The 20140-nt window shown below is 38.4% G+C and overlaps 1 protein-coding gene across 1 annotated transcript; it reads left to right on the plus strand.

Moving 5' to 3' along the window:
* The first annotated feature begins 465 nt into the window (after positions 1-465).
* Positions 466-16991, plus strand: LOC308088596 (globoside alpha-1,3-N-acetylgalactosaminyltransferase 1-like). Its single transcript, XM_080433129.1, has 11 exons — positions 466-717; positions 4782-4814; positions 5912-6070; positions 6606-6638; positions 8355-8489; positions 8862-8970; positions 9343-9456; positions 9879-9995; positions 12009-12142; positions 14876-14953; positions 15625-16991. Exons 1-11 carry the CDS (start codon positions 653-655, stop codon positions 15773-15775), a joined length of 1128 nt encoding a protein of 375 aa, XP_080289255.1. The 5' UTR covers positions 466-652; the 3' UTR covers positions 15776-16991.
* The last annotated feature ends 3149 nt before the right edge of the window (positions 16992-20140 follow it).

Raw genomic sequence — 20140 nt, forward strand, 5'->3', positions numbered from 1 at the left:
GTCCATTGAGTCCATGAGGTCCATTGAGAGTGATTCAACACATGTATGTACTGGGTCAAGCAGATAAATGTCAGTATAATCATAAGATTAGTCGGTTAAAAAAAGAAAGGAGAGGGAAAAAAGCAATTGTTAGTTGTGTCCTTATTTGACTTTAGGCTACACACAACTAGTGTCGGGTCAGACTACATGGCCTGAGGACCCATGGTTATATAAGCTCTAACTTGTCTGTCATTTTGGTTACTTCTAGCCGGTTTGGCCACTTCCTTGTTGCTGTCTCTCTTATCTCGCATTCATGCCCCTTCTCTATCACATACATGCCCTTCCCCCACCCAAAACAAACACACACACACCACCTTTTCCCTTTATCCAGCTCTCCCCTTTTCTGTCTCTCTCTATGTCTTCTACTCTCCATTACTCACACACCATTTGCTCCTCCCACTACTGATGAGACACCAGGTAAACCGACTAGTTTCCTCTTCATAATTATTTCTGCTCCCTGCTGCATGGAGCCTAACAGCCGTGCCAAGACCTGGTTGTATTTGGATTAGATGGATTTGGTTTGTCTACAGAGGATAATTGATGTGTGGTAACTGTGTACACTTCAATATACATCAGCCAGATTTTTATCAGATAGATCTGACTGAACATTGATATGTTTCGACAAATCTCCAAGACTCATGCCCTTGCATTGTCTGCTGCTTTGCTTGTCCTCCTAGGGTAAGACTTTTAAACAATTGCTGTTTAATATGCTTAATTTAGCACATTTGATTATATTTCTTTATTTTCTTCTATCAAATGTTAATGTTCTTATCTTTATTAAATTCTAATTTAGCCTTTATTTAATATGATGATGTATTCTTGATGTGGCTTATAAACAAAAAATAAATACATAAGTGTATATATGGTATACCGTTTACTTTAGCTCATCTAATTTCCTCATGGTCTACATTTCAAGTTATTCATTTCTTCTTTAACTGCTTTCACATGATCTGCAGTTTATGACCCTGTATTATGGCAGGTCCAAGAGACCATTGAACCATTTCATTCAATACCTTTGGTTTACAGTTTTAAAGTAAACTGTGAAACGTAGTGAACACAAATGCATTTAGGCCGTCTCACACTATGTTGGTGTGTACTCGGCTCCACTGAGTACACAGCAACATAATCTTCTGTTCATCAACACATGCATAAGAACAGTATTTATCCACTCAGATCTGTAGTCGTACATGAAAGAGACAGTTAGCGGATACTAAAAACCACATTAAGATCACATGATATCCCTTGGCAAAACAGAAAGCAGCATATTCTATTTCAAAACACCTCAGGGCTTTTCTTGCTAAATGGAAATGTAGAAGTCGTGGCTCTGGCAAACTGCAGTTTTGTATTTCTGCTTTTAAGCTGCACTCAGCACCCAGTGGGATGGCTAGGTTTTAGCTGTGTTCTGAAACGATGTTGCTTTTGGGTGAATACTTATTTTTAAACAAACAACATTAACTGGAAACCAAATGAACTAGATCAGTCTTTCTCAACCTTTTTTTAAAAAGCTCTGGACCACTAGCATAATTCTAACAAGGACCCCACCTCCCCACAACATCATATATACGTATTATATATCATGTATTTAGTATATAAGAAGGCATAACACACAGACATTTATTTTAAATTATTAATATTTAACATCACTGGCCAGATTTAAACTGAAAATAGCTCACAACATATAGCAGCACGGTGCGTTGTGACAGTTAATATAATAGCTTATCATGTAAGTAACAGTCTCTGGGCCTCGTGCAAGAAGAGATACAAGGAAGTCCCTTAGGTACGAGAAAATGTTACAAGTGGTAAAGAGCACGTACTCTTACCACATATGAAAGGAACCTCTCATTTTCACAGGCCACAAACTGTTTTTATTTTTTTTCAATGCAGGCAGGCTTTTAAAGTTGAAGAACATAAAGAAATGCATGAATATCATACAATCACATTTAGATTATCATATATTTTAAGAGTAATTATAATGATTGAATTATTACATTTGTGGGCTAAGGAAATACTATTGGTCCACTGATCCCAAAAGACTAAAAAAACCTTGGATGATATTGTGTGCATTATGACCTTCTTCTTTTTCTCAGTTACTGCGTCCCTCTTCTCACTGACACAGCATTTACAGCATCACACATGTTAATGTTTTGCCACTGCTGCTGTTTTATTCCCCTATAAGTTCTGGTCAACATCAATATCAGCTTCAGGAGGGGTAGCAATACCACAGTATAAAAGTAGGCTACTCAGTTACAAGTTAAGGCCTGTATTCAAACTTTTACTTGAGTAAAAGTACAAAGTAAAATACTCTACTAACTAAAGGTGTCAAATAATTGTAGTGGAGTAAAAAGTATAATATATATTTGTAAGTAAAGTATAAAAAATGGACATACTCAAGTAAAGTAAAAGTACCACAAAATTGACTTAAGTACAGTACTTGAGTAAATGTACATATTGGTATTTTCCACCACTGGATATCACCAGTGTTTTTACCCAGTTGGTGCCATCGATGCCTCTTTTATGTCTTACCCGAAGTGTGGCAAAACCACACCCACAATGACAGACACAGATTGGACAGGTGAATTGAACTGGAGAAGACACTTCTTAGCACAACTTACACATCATTTAAGTGAGAAAAAGATACCTGTGTGGCACACAGTACAGGGTTTTTTGGCCAATTATAATGTCAATGGAACCAAACATTGGTGTTTTCCTTTAAGGCGGTTCAACATGCTCACTGTCTCTGACAAATAGCAATAACATTTTATGGCATATATATCTAACTGCCATGATTATATCATGAAGAATACCAACAATGGATATAAATCAACTAGAAAGGTGTGCACCTCTCCGCCAGCCATTGCTTTCAAAGCAAGCTTGTAAATGAACCCATTAAGACCTGAGGCCGATTCTAAAAATGTATTCTAAATCCTAACTTATGTTACTATATCAGTGGTTCTAAAAACCTTTTCATGTTAAGAACCCCCAAAATGATATGTATTTGGCCGGCGACCCCCATCTCAAAATATTTTGTTCCAGGGACCCAGGGAGTTACACATAACTCACATGGGGGCGGCAGTGGCTTAGAGTGGCCGGATGGGAACCGCAGGGTTCCAAGTTCGATCCCGGGCTCCCCCAAAGTTAGTGTCGAAGTGTCCTTGAGCAAGATGCTGAACCCCTATTTGCTCCTGATGAGCAGGTTGGTGCCTTGCATGGTTTCCTCCGCCATCGGTGTATGTATGAATGTGTGTGTGAATGGGTGAATGTAATGCACAATATATGTAAAGCGCTTTGGATAAAAGCACCATTTACATAAGGGAGGTCAATCCCACTCATAAAACGCTGTATGTGTGTATCAAAGTCCTTTGTAGCTGTGAGCCAGCCAGGCTTGTGCTGCGTTGTCAGTAAGTGCACCCTGCAGATACGGATTCCAATTCCAATCACTTATGCTGCGTACAAAAAATACACCGCATATTTGTGGCTCTGTCGCTATGTATCTGTGTTGCTCAACACGGTCGTTGACGTCATCAAGCGCTAAGTCATCGGAGCTACAGTTGCAGTTTTGTATCTTTGTATCTGGAAGTTCAACCCAGCTCAATTTGAATTTGTATCTTTTTATCTTTTGTAGCAGCTACAAACGTCGGCTGTTGCTTTAGCTGCTTTGTATCTTCCATTGAAAATGAATGGTGGACTGAATCTTTGTATCTGCCCGTGTGAACGCAGCATTAACGCAACTCATAAAGTTGAGTTTGAGTTGGTTCTCATGAGAATAGTCTAGCAATCAAATCTAATCAGTGGAGACAATCATGGCAATCCATAGGCCTGATTTCAGAGATTCCCCTTTATTTTGACACTTTTAATACTGAAATTATTATTATTATTATTAAAAACAGAAATATTCATTTGCTTTGGTGACTCTAATAAATTACTGCTGATTCTCAGGACTCTTGATTACCACCAGGAACACCCTCCTTTCAGCTAACCTGTCTTGTCAATGACAAGCGATTTTCTGTTACGACAATGGATGAATGAATTTGGTCTCACATGTATCAATGGCTATAGGATATATATTTACATATGGTTCACATAAAGAGATACACTTATAGAAATAAGGACTGCTTCCATACAAAAAAATAGTAGCAGCTAAAAGCTATAATATTTTCTTTACTCTGTATTAATTCAAATGTGTTTCTGGTCTGCAGTGGTGGGAGAGTTGTTGTGGTGGCTAGGGCTGTCACGATCATGCCATTTTACTTGACATTTAATTGTCATACAAATAATTGCGATCTAATTGTGTTTTTGGCGTTCAACATTCAAACATGTAAATAAAAATTACCTTTCTGTTTGGCCTTTAGGCTTCCACAGGGCAGATATGAGAAATAACTTAAATACACAAAGAAATTACTTTTAATTACATTTAATTTTAAAGTTTATACTTTGTACAAAAATAAATAAGTAGTGGAAATAGGCGATGTACAATGACCGCATTGTGGGCTTGTAGATCTGCTAATTCCTCTGTATATTTTATTTTTGAAAATATAGGACATTTTGTCAACTTGTAAACGATTATAACGATTATGCAACATAATTGCAATTATCTCAAATAATTGCGAATAGACCATCATTATACAATAATTGTGACACGCCTGCTGATGGCTGGCCACTGGATGTACTGTATATAGAGAATTAACACACTGACTCAATGTTTTATTCCTCTGGTTAACCTCTTGACCTGTGTGTCATTATAGGCTCATCTATTTCTACTCAGAATATGACCTACGGTAAGATTTGCTTTCTATGGTTTTATGAATGATGTACATACAGCAGTGCCGTAAATACAAACGTTCTTCCTGAACATGAAATATTTGTATGTTCTTTTGCAATTCCGAATTTTACATTAGACACTGACGTACTTTTTCAATAATGTAAAGAAATCAAACACATTAGATCCATGCCATAGTAAAGTAATCCTCAAACATTTTCATGTGAAGGAACTCTAATTCACCCGTGGTGTTTAAACTTTTACTCATTTTGCTGGGGACCCCCTAGAAACCCCTCAAGTACCCCTGAGTATCCCCGGATCCCACTTTGAGTACCAGTGCCATAGCAGACGCATTTCCATAGTGTTGTTCCAAGAAATATTTTACTGCATTTTTTGTTATAGAGCTAATCAAATCCTGTTTTATATCATTACACAATGTAGTTAATCAACTCCGAATAAATGATTGCATTACATTAAAGGTAGGGTAAGTGATATTTTTTGGTTAAAACAAAAAGTATTTTGTTAAAAGGTTAAAATACTATATTCTGATAGTAATCATTGCTATAGAGTGTTTGTTCAGTAACAGATGTCTCCCTGTCTCTCCAGCTCTTTAATAAACAGAAAATACATTTTTCGGTAGGTGTCAAAATCTCAGCCAATCAGGAGAAAGTACCCATTTTTAAGCTTAATTTGTATAGTGTTCCAGTTAAAATTTTGTCTGCTCATTTCTTAGTGTCATCACTTCCAATTTCACTTGTTTAATCTATATCCTGATTGAGTTCTCTGTCCTGGTTGGATAAAATTGGAAATGAAACTACAAAAAAAAACAAAAAAACAAAAAAATACATTTTCTGTTTTATAAAGAGCTGGAGAGACATGGAGACTCTTTATATGGACAGGACACTCTATAGTAACGAGCTCTATCAGAACATAGACCCATTTTGCAATTATTTGAATAATTGCAAATCACTTACCCTACCTTTAACACAAGGCAATGAAAGTGATGCATTAGTTATGGACTTAATCATTGAAACACTCTCTGGAACTCTGAACTCTGAACTATTTGACTATTTGAAGAGCATTTTTCAATTATGTTTTTTACCTTTTCCCATGAAGGCTTTGCAATGAGCTTGTTGGCAGCGACACTGCTGCGCCAGAGTCAAGAGTTCTGGACGTGCCGGAGTCAAAACATATGGAGATATCGAAAGATACGGGCAGCAAAACTTGCCCAAAGAATGGCAGCTGGAAAATTGGAGAGCTACTAATGCCAGAAAAGTAAGAACACCTTCTTTTTTTTAACTTATTGCACATCCAACAAATGTCTCACTTTATTTATTTACTATTCTATTCTATTCTAGTACCTTTATATATATATATATATATATATATATATATATATATATATATATATATACATACATATACATATACATATACATATACATATACATATACATATACATATACATATATACATATATCTGCTGTCCTGCAGAAACCAGCTAACTCCAAAATGTTCATTTTTCATGAAATGAAAAAAAGTGGAGTTAGGAGGTTTTGTTCAGCATTGATAAGAACAGTGTGTGTGTGTGTGTGTGTGTGTGTGTGTGTGTGTGTGTGTGTGTGTGTGTGTGTGTGTGTTCGTGTGCGTGCGTGCGTGCGTGCGTGCGTGCGTGCGTGCGTGCGTGTGTGCGTGCGTGCGTGCGTGCGTGTTTTATATATATGCTGTAGTTAGTGAACAGTGGCCTAATGTTGTATTTTCAAGTAATTGTTTTATCCTGATGTACCGCAACATTTTTGTTTCTCTCAGAATGAAATATAATCAGCCAAGTACACAGCAAGGGTAAGTTATTCTCAAACATGATTACCCACAAGAACAAACAATACAATTATCTCAAATAACCTTTTGTAACAATAGTGTCATTCACATGATTTTTTTTTTAAAGCAACAGTAGAAAATCTAGTTACTTCCCAGTCCAGAAACTGAATTCTTGTAACTACTGTATACTGTACACACCAAAGGCTGTACAGCAGTTAGAAACACAGGGCAGATACAGAAGAAAAAAGAAGATTCAGCTACGGGTAGCAACAAGATACTGTGCTACCCTCCATGCATTGGGCTGTGGCCAAAAAAATACACTTGCTCAATGGATTCTTTAAAATAATTCCCCCGTAACCACTTAAACCCGCTGAATGTTCGCCTATTTTTGCGAAATTTTCACAGAATGTTCACCTATTTCCACAGAATGTTTGCCTTTTATGACATGCCCAGAAGAGGGATGCTAGGTTCGAAGTGGATCCCTCCTTTACACCTTTACTGGTGTAGCTGACTCGTGTGTTTAAATTCAACAAAGAAGAGCAGAATGTGTAAAGCAGCTGGCAAATATCTAAATTCATTTAGTTGACAAATGTATGAAAATTAAACAAGTGTGCATTTTAGAGAACATTCTACATATATGGGGGACCTATAAAGCCTTGTAAAGACATACAATTACGGTAAATAACTAAATAAAACGAACCCTCTAAAAATAGATGATGCCATAAAAAAGATTTAGTTATTGAATGTAATAATATTGTTTTTAAATTGGGAGCAAATAGCTTAATTGGCAAATCAATGTAACAAATTAATACAGTTTTTCCTTTTAAGCTAATTCAAAGGGGAGATTCTTTCAGTGCTATTGCAGATGAACTTACTGTGGCTCAGTAACTATTTTGTTTGCAAAGCACCAAACCACCCTGTCACCCTCAGTGTAGATACGGTACATGGACAGTATGCCAGTTGTTCTCAAACAGTGTCCCGAGGCACACTGGTGTGCTGTGAGACAAGGTGTGCCTTGGGATTTTGTGACAACACACATTATTATTGCAATATATTAAACAATAAAAAAAGTTATTAATCATTTCCCAATACAGAGGCAAATTCTAAATCCTCTAAAATAGACTTTCCATATAGGCTATGTTTTTGCACTTTCAACCTGACATGAATGTGGTCAAATGTAGCATGTCATTATAGGCGAACATTTATTTAATACATTTATCTTTTCTTTTCTTTTTCTTAAAAAAAAAACTACGGTAGCTAAACTAGCAGTCAGATCTATGTTGCATCGCGACAGGTTGTGAGCTTGTAGATCAGCTATTTTTGCTATGAATGCAGTTGTCAGACAGACTGCAGTTGTCTGATTCTATGTGTGGATGGACTGTATGAGCAAGGTGTGGAGGAGCACAGGCATTCAGGCATGAGTGTGTTTAGGAGGGGAATTACTCATCTGTCCTTAATCAGTGTGCAAATAATATTTTAAAAAGGCAAAGCTCTGACCAGGCCTCCGTGACAGCTTGATTGATGCTGCTGTTATCAGGGCTTTGTGACCGATTACACAAGACTGGCAGCAGTCTTGTGTCATTTGCAACAGCTGCATCATGCATGTCCCCATTGTAAACTGTACTTGGGAACTTTCCACGCAACATTTCACAGGAATTCTGCATCCGGCTGTTGCACAATGTTTAAATTAAAGAGCAAATTTGCCAAAGCTTTTTTTTAACTGCTCTCTCCTCTCCCCAGACGGACTGACGTTAACTCTGTGACCAATTGGAATGCTCCTCTAGTTTGGGAGGGCACCTTTGACCCTGTGGTTATAGATTCCATCTACAAGCAGATGGACCCCAGAATTGCTGTAATAGTGTTTGCTGTTGGAAAGTAGGTACAGGGACCACACGTCTGTTTATCAATGTACTGTATGTGTATGTATCGTTGATGTCGGGCAGAAACCTCGGATCTCCATATTTCGACTTTTTAACGTTTTCCGTGAATTAATGCCCTAGTTCGTCATACAAGTGTGTCACACAAAAGTAGTGGAAATAGCAGATCTACAAGCTCACAACACGACACGTTGTGAGCTTGTAGGCTATTTTCACTATTTATTTATTTTTAATAATTGAAAAAAAGGAACGGACAAGGTTTCCACCCGACAGCCACAATAGATATAAGTATTTATCTATCGAACATTTCTTTCTAGTTTTCAGTTTTCACATATTGATCTGAGCCACTATTTGCGTAATGTGTTATCAGGTACACACGCTTCCTGAAGGCTTTCCTGGAATCTGGAGAAAAGTACTTCCTTGTTGACTTCCGAGTTACTTATTTCATCTTCACGGACCATGAGGATGAGGTTCCTAAGGTCAGTGGTGCTTTAATATCATGAGTATTGCTACAATATTATTACACTTACACCATATATTATTAGCAAGCATTTTACACGGACATGAAATTGAATAAAGGAGACGAGAAACACGACAGTGTTTATGCCTTTATTTCAAGGAATATAGTTCTGGCCTTTGTACAAGCAGATGTACAAGCACGCCCGCTGCAACAGATTGTGAGCTTGTAGATCGACTATTTTCACTGTTTGTCGTACGATGAAGTATATAGGACTTAAGTGGTTAAACGAAATGTTTGAAATAAAGGCTAAAGTCTTGGACGTTTTTGATTGTGCTTTATATATTATAAATATAATATTGTTTATTTAAACTGGTTAATACCAACTCTGCAGATCGCCCTGGGCAAAGGAAGAAAGATTTCCGTCATTACAATACCCAGTGCCAAGCGCTGGCAGGACGTGGTTCTGGGCAGAATGAAATGGGCCACCGCCACCATCGACAAACAGGTAGGAAGGGGAAGAGCATCAAATAAAATGTATTAAAATAAGTAAAATATGACTTTGTCTCTGTTGGGCAGAAACCTTGTATCTCCATATTTTAACGTTTTATATTTTCTCATAAATTAATTAACTACTTCGTCATACAAGAGTGTCACGCAAAAGTAGCAAAAATCATTTGTAATTCTGAAAGTGTACAAATTTAACCATGGACCCGTGGTTTTCAATCAATCAGACTTTATTAAGGACACATGGTCCATAGCAAGCAACATAAAGAAAAACACACAAATACAAAGATAAACAAAGGTGGACATAGTCTAGTTATATTTGTACATAATTGCATATCATCTTATTTGATCTCTCATCTAAGTAATGTCCTCCTGACACCTTTTGGTCTTCTTCTGAATCATCTCTGTTCTGTTCCCATGCAGATCCGTAGTGAAGCAGACTACCTCTACATGATGGATATTGACAGTGTCTTCCACAACCGTTTTGGAGCAGAGTCCCTGAGTCGTCTGTCTGCAGTGCTTCACCGTGGCTACTACAAGGTTTTACTCACTCTTACTCATGTTATTATTATTATTGTCTCCGCCAGGCCGAAAGGCATGGCGAGAGAGTATGTTTTACCCCCTGTCCGTCCGTCCGTCCGTCCTTCCGTGTGTCCGTCCGTCCGTCCGTCCTTCTGTCTGCGACCAGCTAATCTCCGCCACCGTTGGCCCGGTTGCTGTGAAACTGCGCACACACACTCCCTGGATGCCACAGCAGAACCTCTGCCCCACGTTTTTCAGATCAGCCTGTCATAGCGCCACCATGAGGCAGACTATTGCGAAACACATTTTTTTATATTACTCCTACAGATTTTCTCCAAAAAACACGCAAATCGGTACACAGTATCTCCATAGCCATGTGATCAACACGGATCTGTCTGATTTTCCATATTCCATCCTGATTGGCTAAGATTGGCTTCCAAAGTTTGCAGGATTGGTTCATTTTGAACAAAATGCCTCAAATCATGAACGCAGCATGCACTTTCCGTGCAATTTTCCACGGAGATTCCCACTTGGCCCAGGAAGAAATGTCACTTGAAAACTTTCAAATCAGCCTCATGGTGGCGCTATAACAGGCCGATTCACGTTTTTAGCTATAACTGCACCGATCTGCGTGCAACTTTACATGCGCACTCCTTAGAGGCCAAGGAAAAACCTTTGCCCTGCATTTTTCACATATGCCTTTTAGAGCGCCACCAGGAGGCTGAGTTTTGTAAAACAATTTTTTTGCTCTTACTCCTTCAGATTCTGTTAAAAAATCACGCAAATCGGTACACAGTATCTCTTTGGTCATGTGATCAAGATGGATGTGTCCGATATTTCACATTCTATCCTACTTGGCTAACATTGGCTTCTAAAGTTTGCAGGATAGGTCCGTTTTGAACAAAATTCCTCAAATCATGAACGACTTGCGTGAAATTTTGCACACACATTCCCACTAGGCCGAGGAAGAAATGCCACCCTTTTCACATTGGCCTGTTATAGTGCCACCAGCTGGTCTAATTTTGCAAACCACATTTTTGGAACAAAATGCCTAAAATTTTGAATTCAGTGTCCGATTGCCGTGCAAGGCCTAAGAAGAAATGGCACCCTTTTCACATTGGCCTATTATAGCACGACCAGGAGGCCATAATGACCTACCTGACCTGGCGGAGACTTGTGCTCCGAGGAGCACTTTTTCTAGTTATTATTATTATTATTATTATTATTACCCTTATTATTATTATTACCCTTATTATTATTATTATTATTATTATTATTATTATTATTATTATTATTATTATTATTAGTATTATTATTAGTATTACCCTTATTATTATTATTATTATTATTATTATTATTACCCTTATTATTATTATTATTATTATTATTATTATTATTATTATTATCACTAGTAGTAGTAGTAGAAGAAGAATCAGAAGCAGCTGTATTAGTAATTGTAGTAGTAGTAATTGTAGTAGTAGTAGCAGCAGTAGTAGTAGTAGTATTTACTTTCCACAGATAGAAATACATAAATACATATTTTAAATTGAGACAACATGATCCTACGCTATGTTCCTGACTGTCCTGAAAACGAAGGCACAGTTGTTGCTTTATTCATTTTATTTACTTTCTCTGTTGCTTATTTGTATTGTTCAGTATGTTCTCACTAGTGTTCATGGTGTTATTGGTGTTTCAGTGATCTATGGCTGCAATGATCAATTATCTTCTTAACTATCGATTACTTTTTCGATTAATCGAATAATCGAGAAGCACATTTTTATCATATTTTGTCTTTCTTATATTAAAATGAATCGATTCAGGACTTAAGTGTTATTTTATACTTTGTCACACAACAGTATAGTGCAAAAGCTGTTAAAATAGCAGATCTACAAGCCCACAACTTGTAAGCTTTCTGCCTATAATAACATGCCCAATATAGGTTATTAATCGATTACTTTATGTCATGATTGATAATTTTTTATTATTAACTGTTCCACCCCTGTACTGTTTCAATGCTCTGCTCTACATTAGAACACACACAGGGACAAGTTTCCATATGAGCGGCGTCCAGAGTCTCAGGCCTGCATCCCAGCTGGTGAGGGAGATTACTACTACACTGCAGCTGTGTGGGGAGGATACCTGGAGGACATGTACAAACTGGTCAGGTAAGAGGAGCTGTTACGAGGAATTTCTGGTTTAACCTCAACCTCAAAAGAGTGGGTGGAATCATTTCGTGCAAACTTCCTGAGAACTGCAGTTACAATCAAATAACGAATAAGAGTGAAGGCAAGAGAAAAAAAAAATCAAATGTGAAAAACAAAAGACAAAACCCAAAGGGTTAAGACAATGGAGTGCTTAACCACTTAGGGCGGCTTCAGACTGGGTTCGTTTGAATCAAACCGTTCCTGAGTACGCTTGGCTGGCCAGCATTCACACTGGCCAAGACTCGAGACCATTTCATTTAACAGTAATGGTAAATATGTGCCTCATGGGTGCACTGTGGACTATGGGGCTTTGGGAGAGCGAATGTCATTCACAGAAGAAAAGTCACTCTAGAGTGAATAATAAAGTTTGACTGTGTTCCTGACGTTGTCTTGAGTTATAATAACAACAGATCAACAATACACAACCAAAGCAGTGTGTGCACTGGTCGTCTGTTAATATGATATTGGCGTCACGGACGCATCCTTGGTGTGACGTCACGGACTAATCCTTGGTGTATTTATCCTTATAAATGTGTTTTTTGTTTATTATTTTTCACGGCTCGCGCTACTCAAACACTAGCAGGATTATAATTTCTTGTCAACATTCAAGTAGAACTATGAGAAGGTATAACCCAGCTAAAATAATGTGTCATTATAAAAAATATATAAATGATGTATGATTAGCAGTCCACTTCCTTCTCTTGGAACGGATGGATTCCCACTGCCGCGTTCCGTTCCCGACTCCGCAGCAATCGGACCCGAGACTACCTCCCAAGGTGGTTTTGGGTACGGTACGGTGATGCGTTACCGGGAACGGTTCGCTACGTTCACACTACCACAACATCTGCCATGTGGTCCGGGGTGCGCACCCGGGACCATAGTGTGAAAGCGCCCTTAAAGGGATATTTCACTTTAAAAAAAATGTCGGGTCATTTAATCGTCCACTCAGGCTTTTGTGAGCCCCCCAGACAGTTTTTAAGTTGCTTTATTCAGTATTTAGATATTTGATATTATATTTCATCAGACACGCCCCCCTTCCTATACAAACCCATTCCCGTTCTGGTGACTCATACCGCCCTCCTAATACGTGAGGGGGACGTGTTTTTTCAATTACTTTTTTCATTTATTTAAAAAAAAAAGATTTGGAAAATGAAAAATATAAATACAATGATTCTTTTTTTTTTTTAATTAAAAAAGTAATCGAAAAAACATGGCCCCCTCACGTATTAGGAGGGCGGTAAATACTGAATCGAGCAACTTAAAAACTGTCTTGGGTCCTCACAAAAGCCTGAGTAGATGATAAAATGACCCCACCTATTTTTATACTTTGCTGTACGCCGGTGTCACGCAAAATAGCTGATCTATCTATTACGAACATTTTTGACATTTTTCAACGCCAGGTTGAATGCGGTTTAATTATTTTCTCACAAGTAGTCATCTGCTAAATGGACCTTTTAAGACACAAATAAGTAAATAAAGTAATGTGGGGGAAAGGGGGGGGGGGGCACTTCATCAGTTGTTTTGGGATAGTTTACAATAAAACAGGTGCAAGTATTTACAACATATCACCAACATCCTTCTCAAATTTCAGGACTCTCTATCAGGTAAACGCAAGTGTTCCTGAACTCAACTGATGGCCACGCTTGAGGATCATTAGTCCAGACATCGGCAGGCGGTCTTTATGGTCATTCTCTAAGTCCACAAAGTGTCCATTTTTGCTTATAGTTAAGCCCGCAAATGTAGTCGGCTGATGTAAAAAAAAAGGCATATAAATCAAGATAACCCACGAAATACCCAAGAAAGAAGCAGCTGTTTTCCTTTTTTCTATGGTGTCTAATACTGTCTATGTACCTAGTTGACCCTACAACAACACGGTGTATTCAGAAGAATAAGAGAAAGTTCCCTTTTTATGCCTACATAATTTCTCTCATTTACAGTAGCCTATATGCCTCTTGCAGAACCACAGTTGCTCTCCAACCTGCAGTCATTCAATACAAAGGCTAGTCTAGGTCATTTAGTTTTTCCCTCCTGATAAGTCTGTTTTTAGCAAGAGGCAAGACAACTGGCATGCTCAACTCCAAGAGGAGAAATTCATCATCAGCACAAGCAAAAGCAGAATGTTTCTGAGACATGTGGGATGTGGGACTGTCTGGTTTTAGATAACATTCTGAGACGTATGGGTGTGTCTGGTTATAGGACACATGCACATCACGCACAAAAGTGTGAACTTTCTTGATTCCGTTGATAAGCTTTTTAACCAAAATTCTTTGCACGTCTCTGCACAAAACAAGTTCCTCAACATCTGCACTATGTTTAGCAAATGTGTCATTTAAGATGAAAAGGTTGGACAATGGGATGGGTGACATATGTTGAATAGGGCACAGTTTCCTTGATGTCATAAGGCACACAGAGGGCCGTTTGACAAAAGACCTGTTAGATATACTATTGGCATCCTCGTGGGAAATCTGACAGATAGACAGACAGACAGACAGACAGACAGACAGACAGACAGACAGACAGACAGATAGAAATGTCAAGATTTACCACTATATAAACACATTTACTGGGTTTTTGCATCATGCATACGACCATAGCATGAGTCATGGAGATTATATTTAGTGTTACCTTATAAGGTAAGTGGCAGTGCTTTTACCTTACTTATGTTTTTCACCGTTCTTTTCGTTCTACTCTCAGGTACTGTTATGAGCAATCAGAGATAGATGCCAAGAAGAATATCGAGGCTGCCTGGCAGGAGGAGAGTCATCTCAACAAGTACAGGATAACTATGCATTTTCTCATTCAGTTCTTTGTGTCTTGCTTTGTTGTCTGTCTACATTTTGAAGAGAGGTGGCAGCACACACCAATGATGCGTGCTTTTATAAACTCAGAAATGTGTTCCTTTGCAGTTAGTTCTCTGTGGCACCACTGCATGTAGGTCATTTTAGAACCCATCCTTGGCCCTTGAACTCCCTTGCTTGGTGCAGTTCATTGTTTTACCACTTAAACCCTCTAGTCTTAGTGACACGGACCTGAGTTTCAAATGTACTTGGACCGCTTTTTTCCGTATAAACCAAATCTCTTTGCCAAAAATATCCAATCTAGAAGCTCCCAACACGTCTCAACCCGACACGTTGTGAGCTTGTAGATATTATTTTACTTATACAATTAGATAGAGGTAGATACTATTTTTGACGAACGTTCCTGACAGAATTTGGATGCTGGGATTCAAGTGGTTAAAAAAAAATCCCTCCCTTTTACAGGATAATTTGGTTTGATTTGGAAATGAAAGGAACATAACATTGTTCACGGCATCATTTCTAATTATATTATCCTCATTATTTTTGAGTGGCTTTTTCTAATGATCGTTGGCTTGATCGTTGTCTCTGTTTGTCCCTCTATCTTTCTATCCATTCATCCATCCCTCCATCCATCTCTGTTGGCAGGTACCTATTGTACAACAAGCCGACCAAAGTACTGTCCCCAGAGTATCTGTGGTCAGACTATGACCAGAGACCTGACGACATCAGAGTCATCAGGATTTCTCAGCTGGTGAAGAACTATGCAGAGGTCCGACCAAATGGTGGACATGATTGAAGTCAATATGAAATGACATTGATGTTAGCCATGACCCTGCCTCAGTTAGTCAAGAACAACTCTTTTCAGTAGGATACCAACCTTTGAATGTCTTCATGTTGTTTGTTTGTTTGTTTGTTTTTTTAATAAATTATATATAGTGTCAGGTTGTGAACAACTGCACGCAACTGCACTGAACATTTAAGAAAGTTGAGTTTGTAGCTGTTGCCCTTTGACACACCATAAACTATTGTAGAAACTACTGTAGCTAGCTACTGTATCTAACCTACAAAGAATGTACACAATATTCCATTATTTCAAGCTTGGTTGTTTTCAATTTGCATTGAAACAACAATTGAAAAACCTCCCAGTGGCATAAAAAGCTGGCTGGATGTAGACAATTTCCGCCTAGCAACAACGGATATCTATACTACACTATACTATACACTGACTACACTATACAAAATAGTGTATTGTAGGATAGTTTGAAAATAGCAAACCAAGGGGTTAGGGAATGTTTGTTAACTATACAGTCCAATGCTGTAATGTTATACACATGGCATATTTATTTGAAAACATGAGCTCGGTGTGTTTGTGTTTTCCTGTGGCTCAGCAAGTGAGCATACCACTTCCATCGTGGCTTTGACCTACTGTACTCATTGTATCATGATTGTGTAGCTCATGATGTTCTGTCAACTTACAACTAAAACAGAAATTACCTGAAATAATCTTAGGAGATATTTAAGAAGATTTCTATTTCAACCTTCTGTATTTGATGCTCCATTTTATTTTTGAAACAAGGAAAACAGATGGAAACAGGCTAGCTTGAGTGATTTTCTAAACTGAAGGATATGTTGTTGTTTTTTTATGTCAACCTAAAGGTAGGATAGGTCTATAAGGGAATTCTACCTTTTGTCTTTTTGCTGCAGCAGTATCATATAGCTACAGTACCACACTCGATGTGCACACTTATTTAAGGCTCTGATTTTCTTTTTTTCTTATTTTCCTTCTTTTTGTATGTACATTACATACATGTTTACAACTGTAATCCATGGCACTATGTAATCATATGTTTATTTTGATACTTGTTTGTTTTGGGAAGGGATTTTAATGTGCTGGGAAATTAAAATGTTTTTTCCAGAAGTCTTTGCAGCTGATATGGCTTTGCAGCATACAGACTGGGCATTAGGTTACACAGCCAAAGCACATATAGGCCACATGTTGCCTCCAGCTAAAATAAAGAAAACTGGAAACCCCGCCCGGTAAATGGACTGCATTTATATACTGCTTTTCTCCAGAGCTTTACAATGTATTTCACCCATTCACCCACCGATGGCAGAGGTAACCATGCAAGGCTCATCGGGAGCAGTTAGGGTTTCAGTGTCTTGCTCAAGGACACTTTGACACACAGCCAGGATGAGCCGGGGCTCAAACCTGAAACCTTCGGATTCCAAGACGGCCGCTCTACCTCCTGACAATCGATTGACACAACATCCTCTGCTAGTTCTGTCAAATATTTGTGTAAATAAATATGTTTCTAAAAGTACATATTGTGATGCACTAAGCTTAATGAAGCAAATGACAACTTCTTAATACCTCAAACTGTTAGGTTGAAACCTGACAGAATCATGAGTGAGAGACCCGTTCACAGAGACAGGCGGCCACGGTCCAGTGCAGAGCTATTTATTAAACAGTTCAAGAGTCAACAGAGAGAGTGAGGCTACCTTGTAACCTCCTGATTGACCCAGTTAACCACTCGTGTCCTGGTATCAAGGAGAATTGAACAAAGAGAGATCACAATGTTCTAAGCACTGTGAGGCAAACTGGAGCCAGACGTTTGATGGAATGCCGTGGAATGCCGGTGCCTGAACCGATACTTTGATACTAATAAAAGTCACAAAACAATGGTATAAAGGCAAGATTTGCAATCAATGTTACTTAAAGGTTCTATGACATTCATTTTCACTTTTTTTATTTTTTATGTTTTTTTGGGGGGTTTTATGACCCAAAAAATCAGAATTTTGAACATTCAGTGGATTTTCTGTGGTCTGGGGTTTTCTGAATAATTAGGCTGAAAAGTAATCTGAGCTTGGCCCTTCGGCAGTGAGGTCACAGCCGATTAATCCCGCCCACTCTCCTCCTTGCCCCTCCCCTCCCCTATCCTTTCCTTTGGGGGGGGCGGAGCAGAGGCGATGATTGACAGATCATCCCTCACCAGCGACACCCGCAGGCAAAGATTTCTTTTTTCATTGCAGTTGAAAAGTCTTTAGAAATGTGAGAGAAAAACACCTGCCATGGATCAATGGAGTGGAATTTTTTGTTAAAACTTTCTATACACGTTTGAAGGACCATGACAAAGACTTTTAATGTGTGGTAAAACTGAACGTCATGAAACCTTTAACATCGATGATAACTGAATTCACTGTAGTAGGCCTACTGGTAGAAATATACTATACAGGTAGGAAGCTTTGGTACAATGTTGTACTACAGGGAACACTTACATAATAAAGTAACACTTGACTGAAGACAGCTATACTTTGCGACTCTTTATTACTATTGGTTATTATAAACTTTAACCAGCGTAAAGATCACACGTTGCACATAGTGACATGTTGTGAGATTGTAGATCGACTACTTTCGGTTGGCGACACCATTGTATGGACTGGAGTGTAAAATGAGCATTATGCAGGGCAGGCAGTCGACATGATGCATCACACTGCTTTCAAGTGTAATTAGTTCATTACATTTTACGTGTTCCCCCTTTACTTGTATACGTTGCGCGTCCTGTGTTGTAATCATTTCGAGTGAAATGCAGCCACACAGTTTCAACCATTAAGCTTAAGTAGGCTACTTTGTAAAAAAAAACTGTAAACAGGATGTACCCTAACCCAGTATGAGTTCCCTTCTGGCTCCCAAACTATGGAATGAGCTCCCCATTGCAATTAGAACTGCAGACTTACTACCAATTTTCTGCCGTAATCTGAAGACTCACCTCTTCAGACTCCACCTTAGCCCGTAGCACTTGCCCTAGCCTTGACGACCTTGCAGGATTATGCAAAGGCTAAAATGTAACTTAGATAGCATGTTGTAGACAGATGCCAGATCATTATTGACCTGGCATCATAGGTTCTTGGTTTACGTATGTATTAGTTATTATTAGATTATTGGTTTACTTATGTATTTCTTTATTATTAGATTACTATTTTTATGCATTTGATGTATTGTATTATGATGTATTATCTTGTGTCCTTGCTTACTGTAAATCGCTCTGGATTAATTAGCGTCTGCTAAATGCCTAAACTGTAAACTGTAAACTGTAGTAGGCCTATAAGCAGTATTATGTATTCAATTTTTGTCAGACCACAGAATAATATGTTATAAACCACCAAGCCAAATTAGAATTAGGATTTTTACAAATAAATTAGGTAAAGATTAGGGGGGGTCCACTGAAGGCAGTGATTGGCCTACCGAACGCCCCCTTCCACTGCTTGCTATGTTTTTCATGAGCATATGAAGGAGTGTGTGGTGTTCTCCTTAAAAAAGACTGATTGAGGGCATATGTGTTAGATTGTGGGTGAATGAGCATGTGGACCAGCCTGACTGCCATGCCTGCTTGAACTATCCCAATTCTTGATTTAGTCATTTTGTGATTGTATCACATACCCATTCTTTTGCCATTGGTGAGGGGAGTGATAGACAGAATACACAGATTTAACCAGTTAGAGAAACCCCTTCTAAGTGAATCTCAGTGGGACTATTATAATTTGGTTTCCTCGTTGACATTAAAGGCACTATGTAACTTGTTTTTAATGAATAAAATGTAATTTTGTCCAATCTGTATGGAGGAGTATGTTAATACAATATAACTTATACAATTGAGGTGGTTGTATGTTGTCTCCCTGCTCTTCTATTGAGACATTTAGATCGTCTCACCTTGACACAGGATCTGACACTAATTTTGACCTGAAGCTCAAGATTCAATGAATCCCCAGAGCAAGCAGGCAGGCTCTATTAGCTCAGTGGTAAAGAATGTTTTTGAAACCGGGTTCAAATCCAGGGTAGAAAAGGAAAGTTACATAGTGCAGCATTAATGTTAATCTATTAAAGCTAAACTAATTCAAGCGCAATCCAAGAGCTGGTTGCAACTTGTTACAAATTACATGCTTGTTTATGTTTTCTTTTTCACATGGGCCACTTGGGGCTTAGGTAGGCAGTCTGTGCTGCACAAACACAAGTGTGCACATGCCATGTTATTTTCTTTGCAGGAAGCATAGCACATGGCTCTTGAACAATCTGTTTTACACATATATCTAACCATCTGTGACGGCCTCTGGTGCTGGAAGGCTCTCAGTGGGTTTAGTGGGTTCATCTTTGTCCTTGTGGAAG

The sequence above is a fragment of the Gymnoscopelus braueri genome, assembly GCF_963280865.1.
Source record: "Gymnoscopelus braueri genome assembly, chromosome: 1".
NCBI lineage: Eukaryota > Metazoa > Chordata > Actinopteri > Myctophiformes > Myctophidae > Gymnoscopelus > Gymnoscopelus braueri.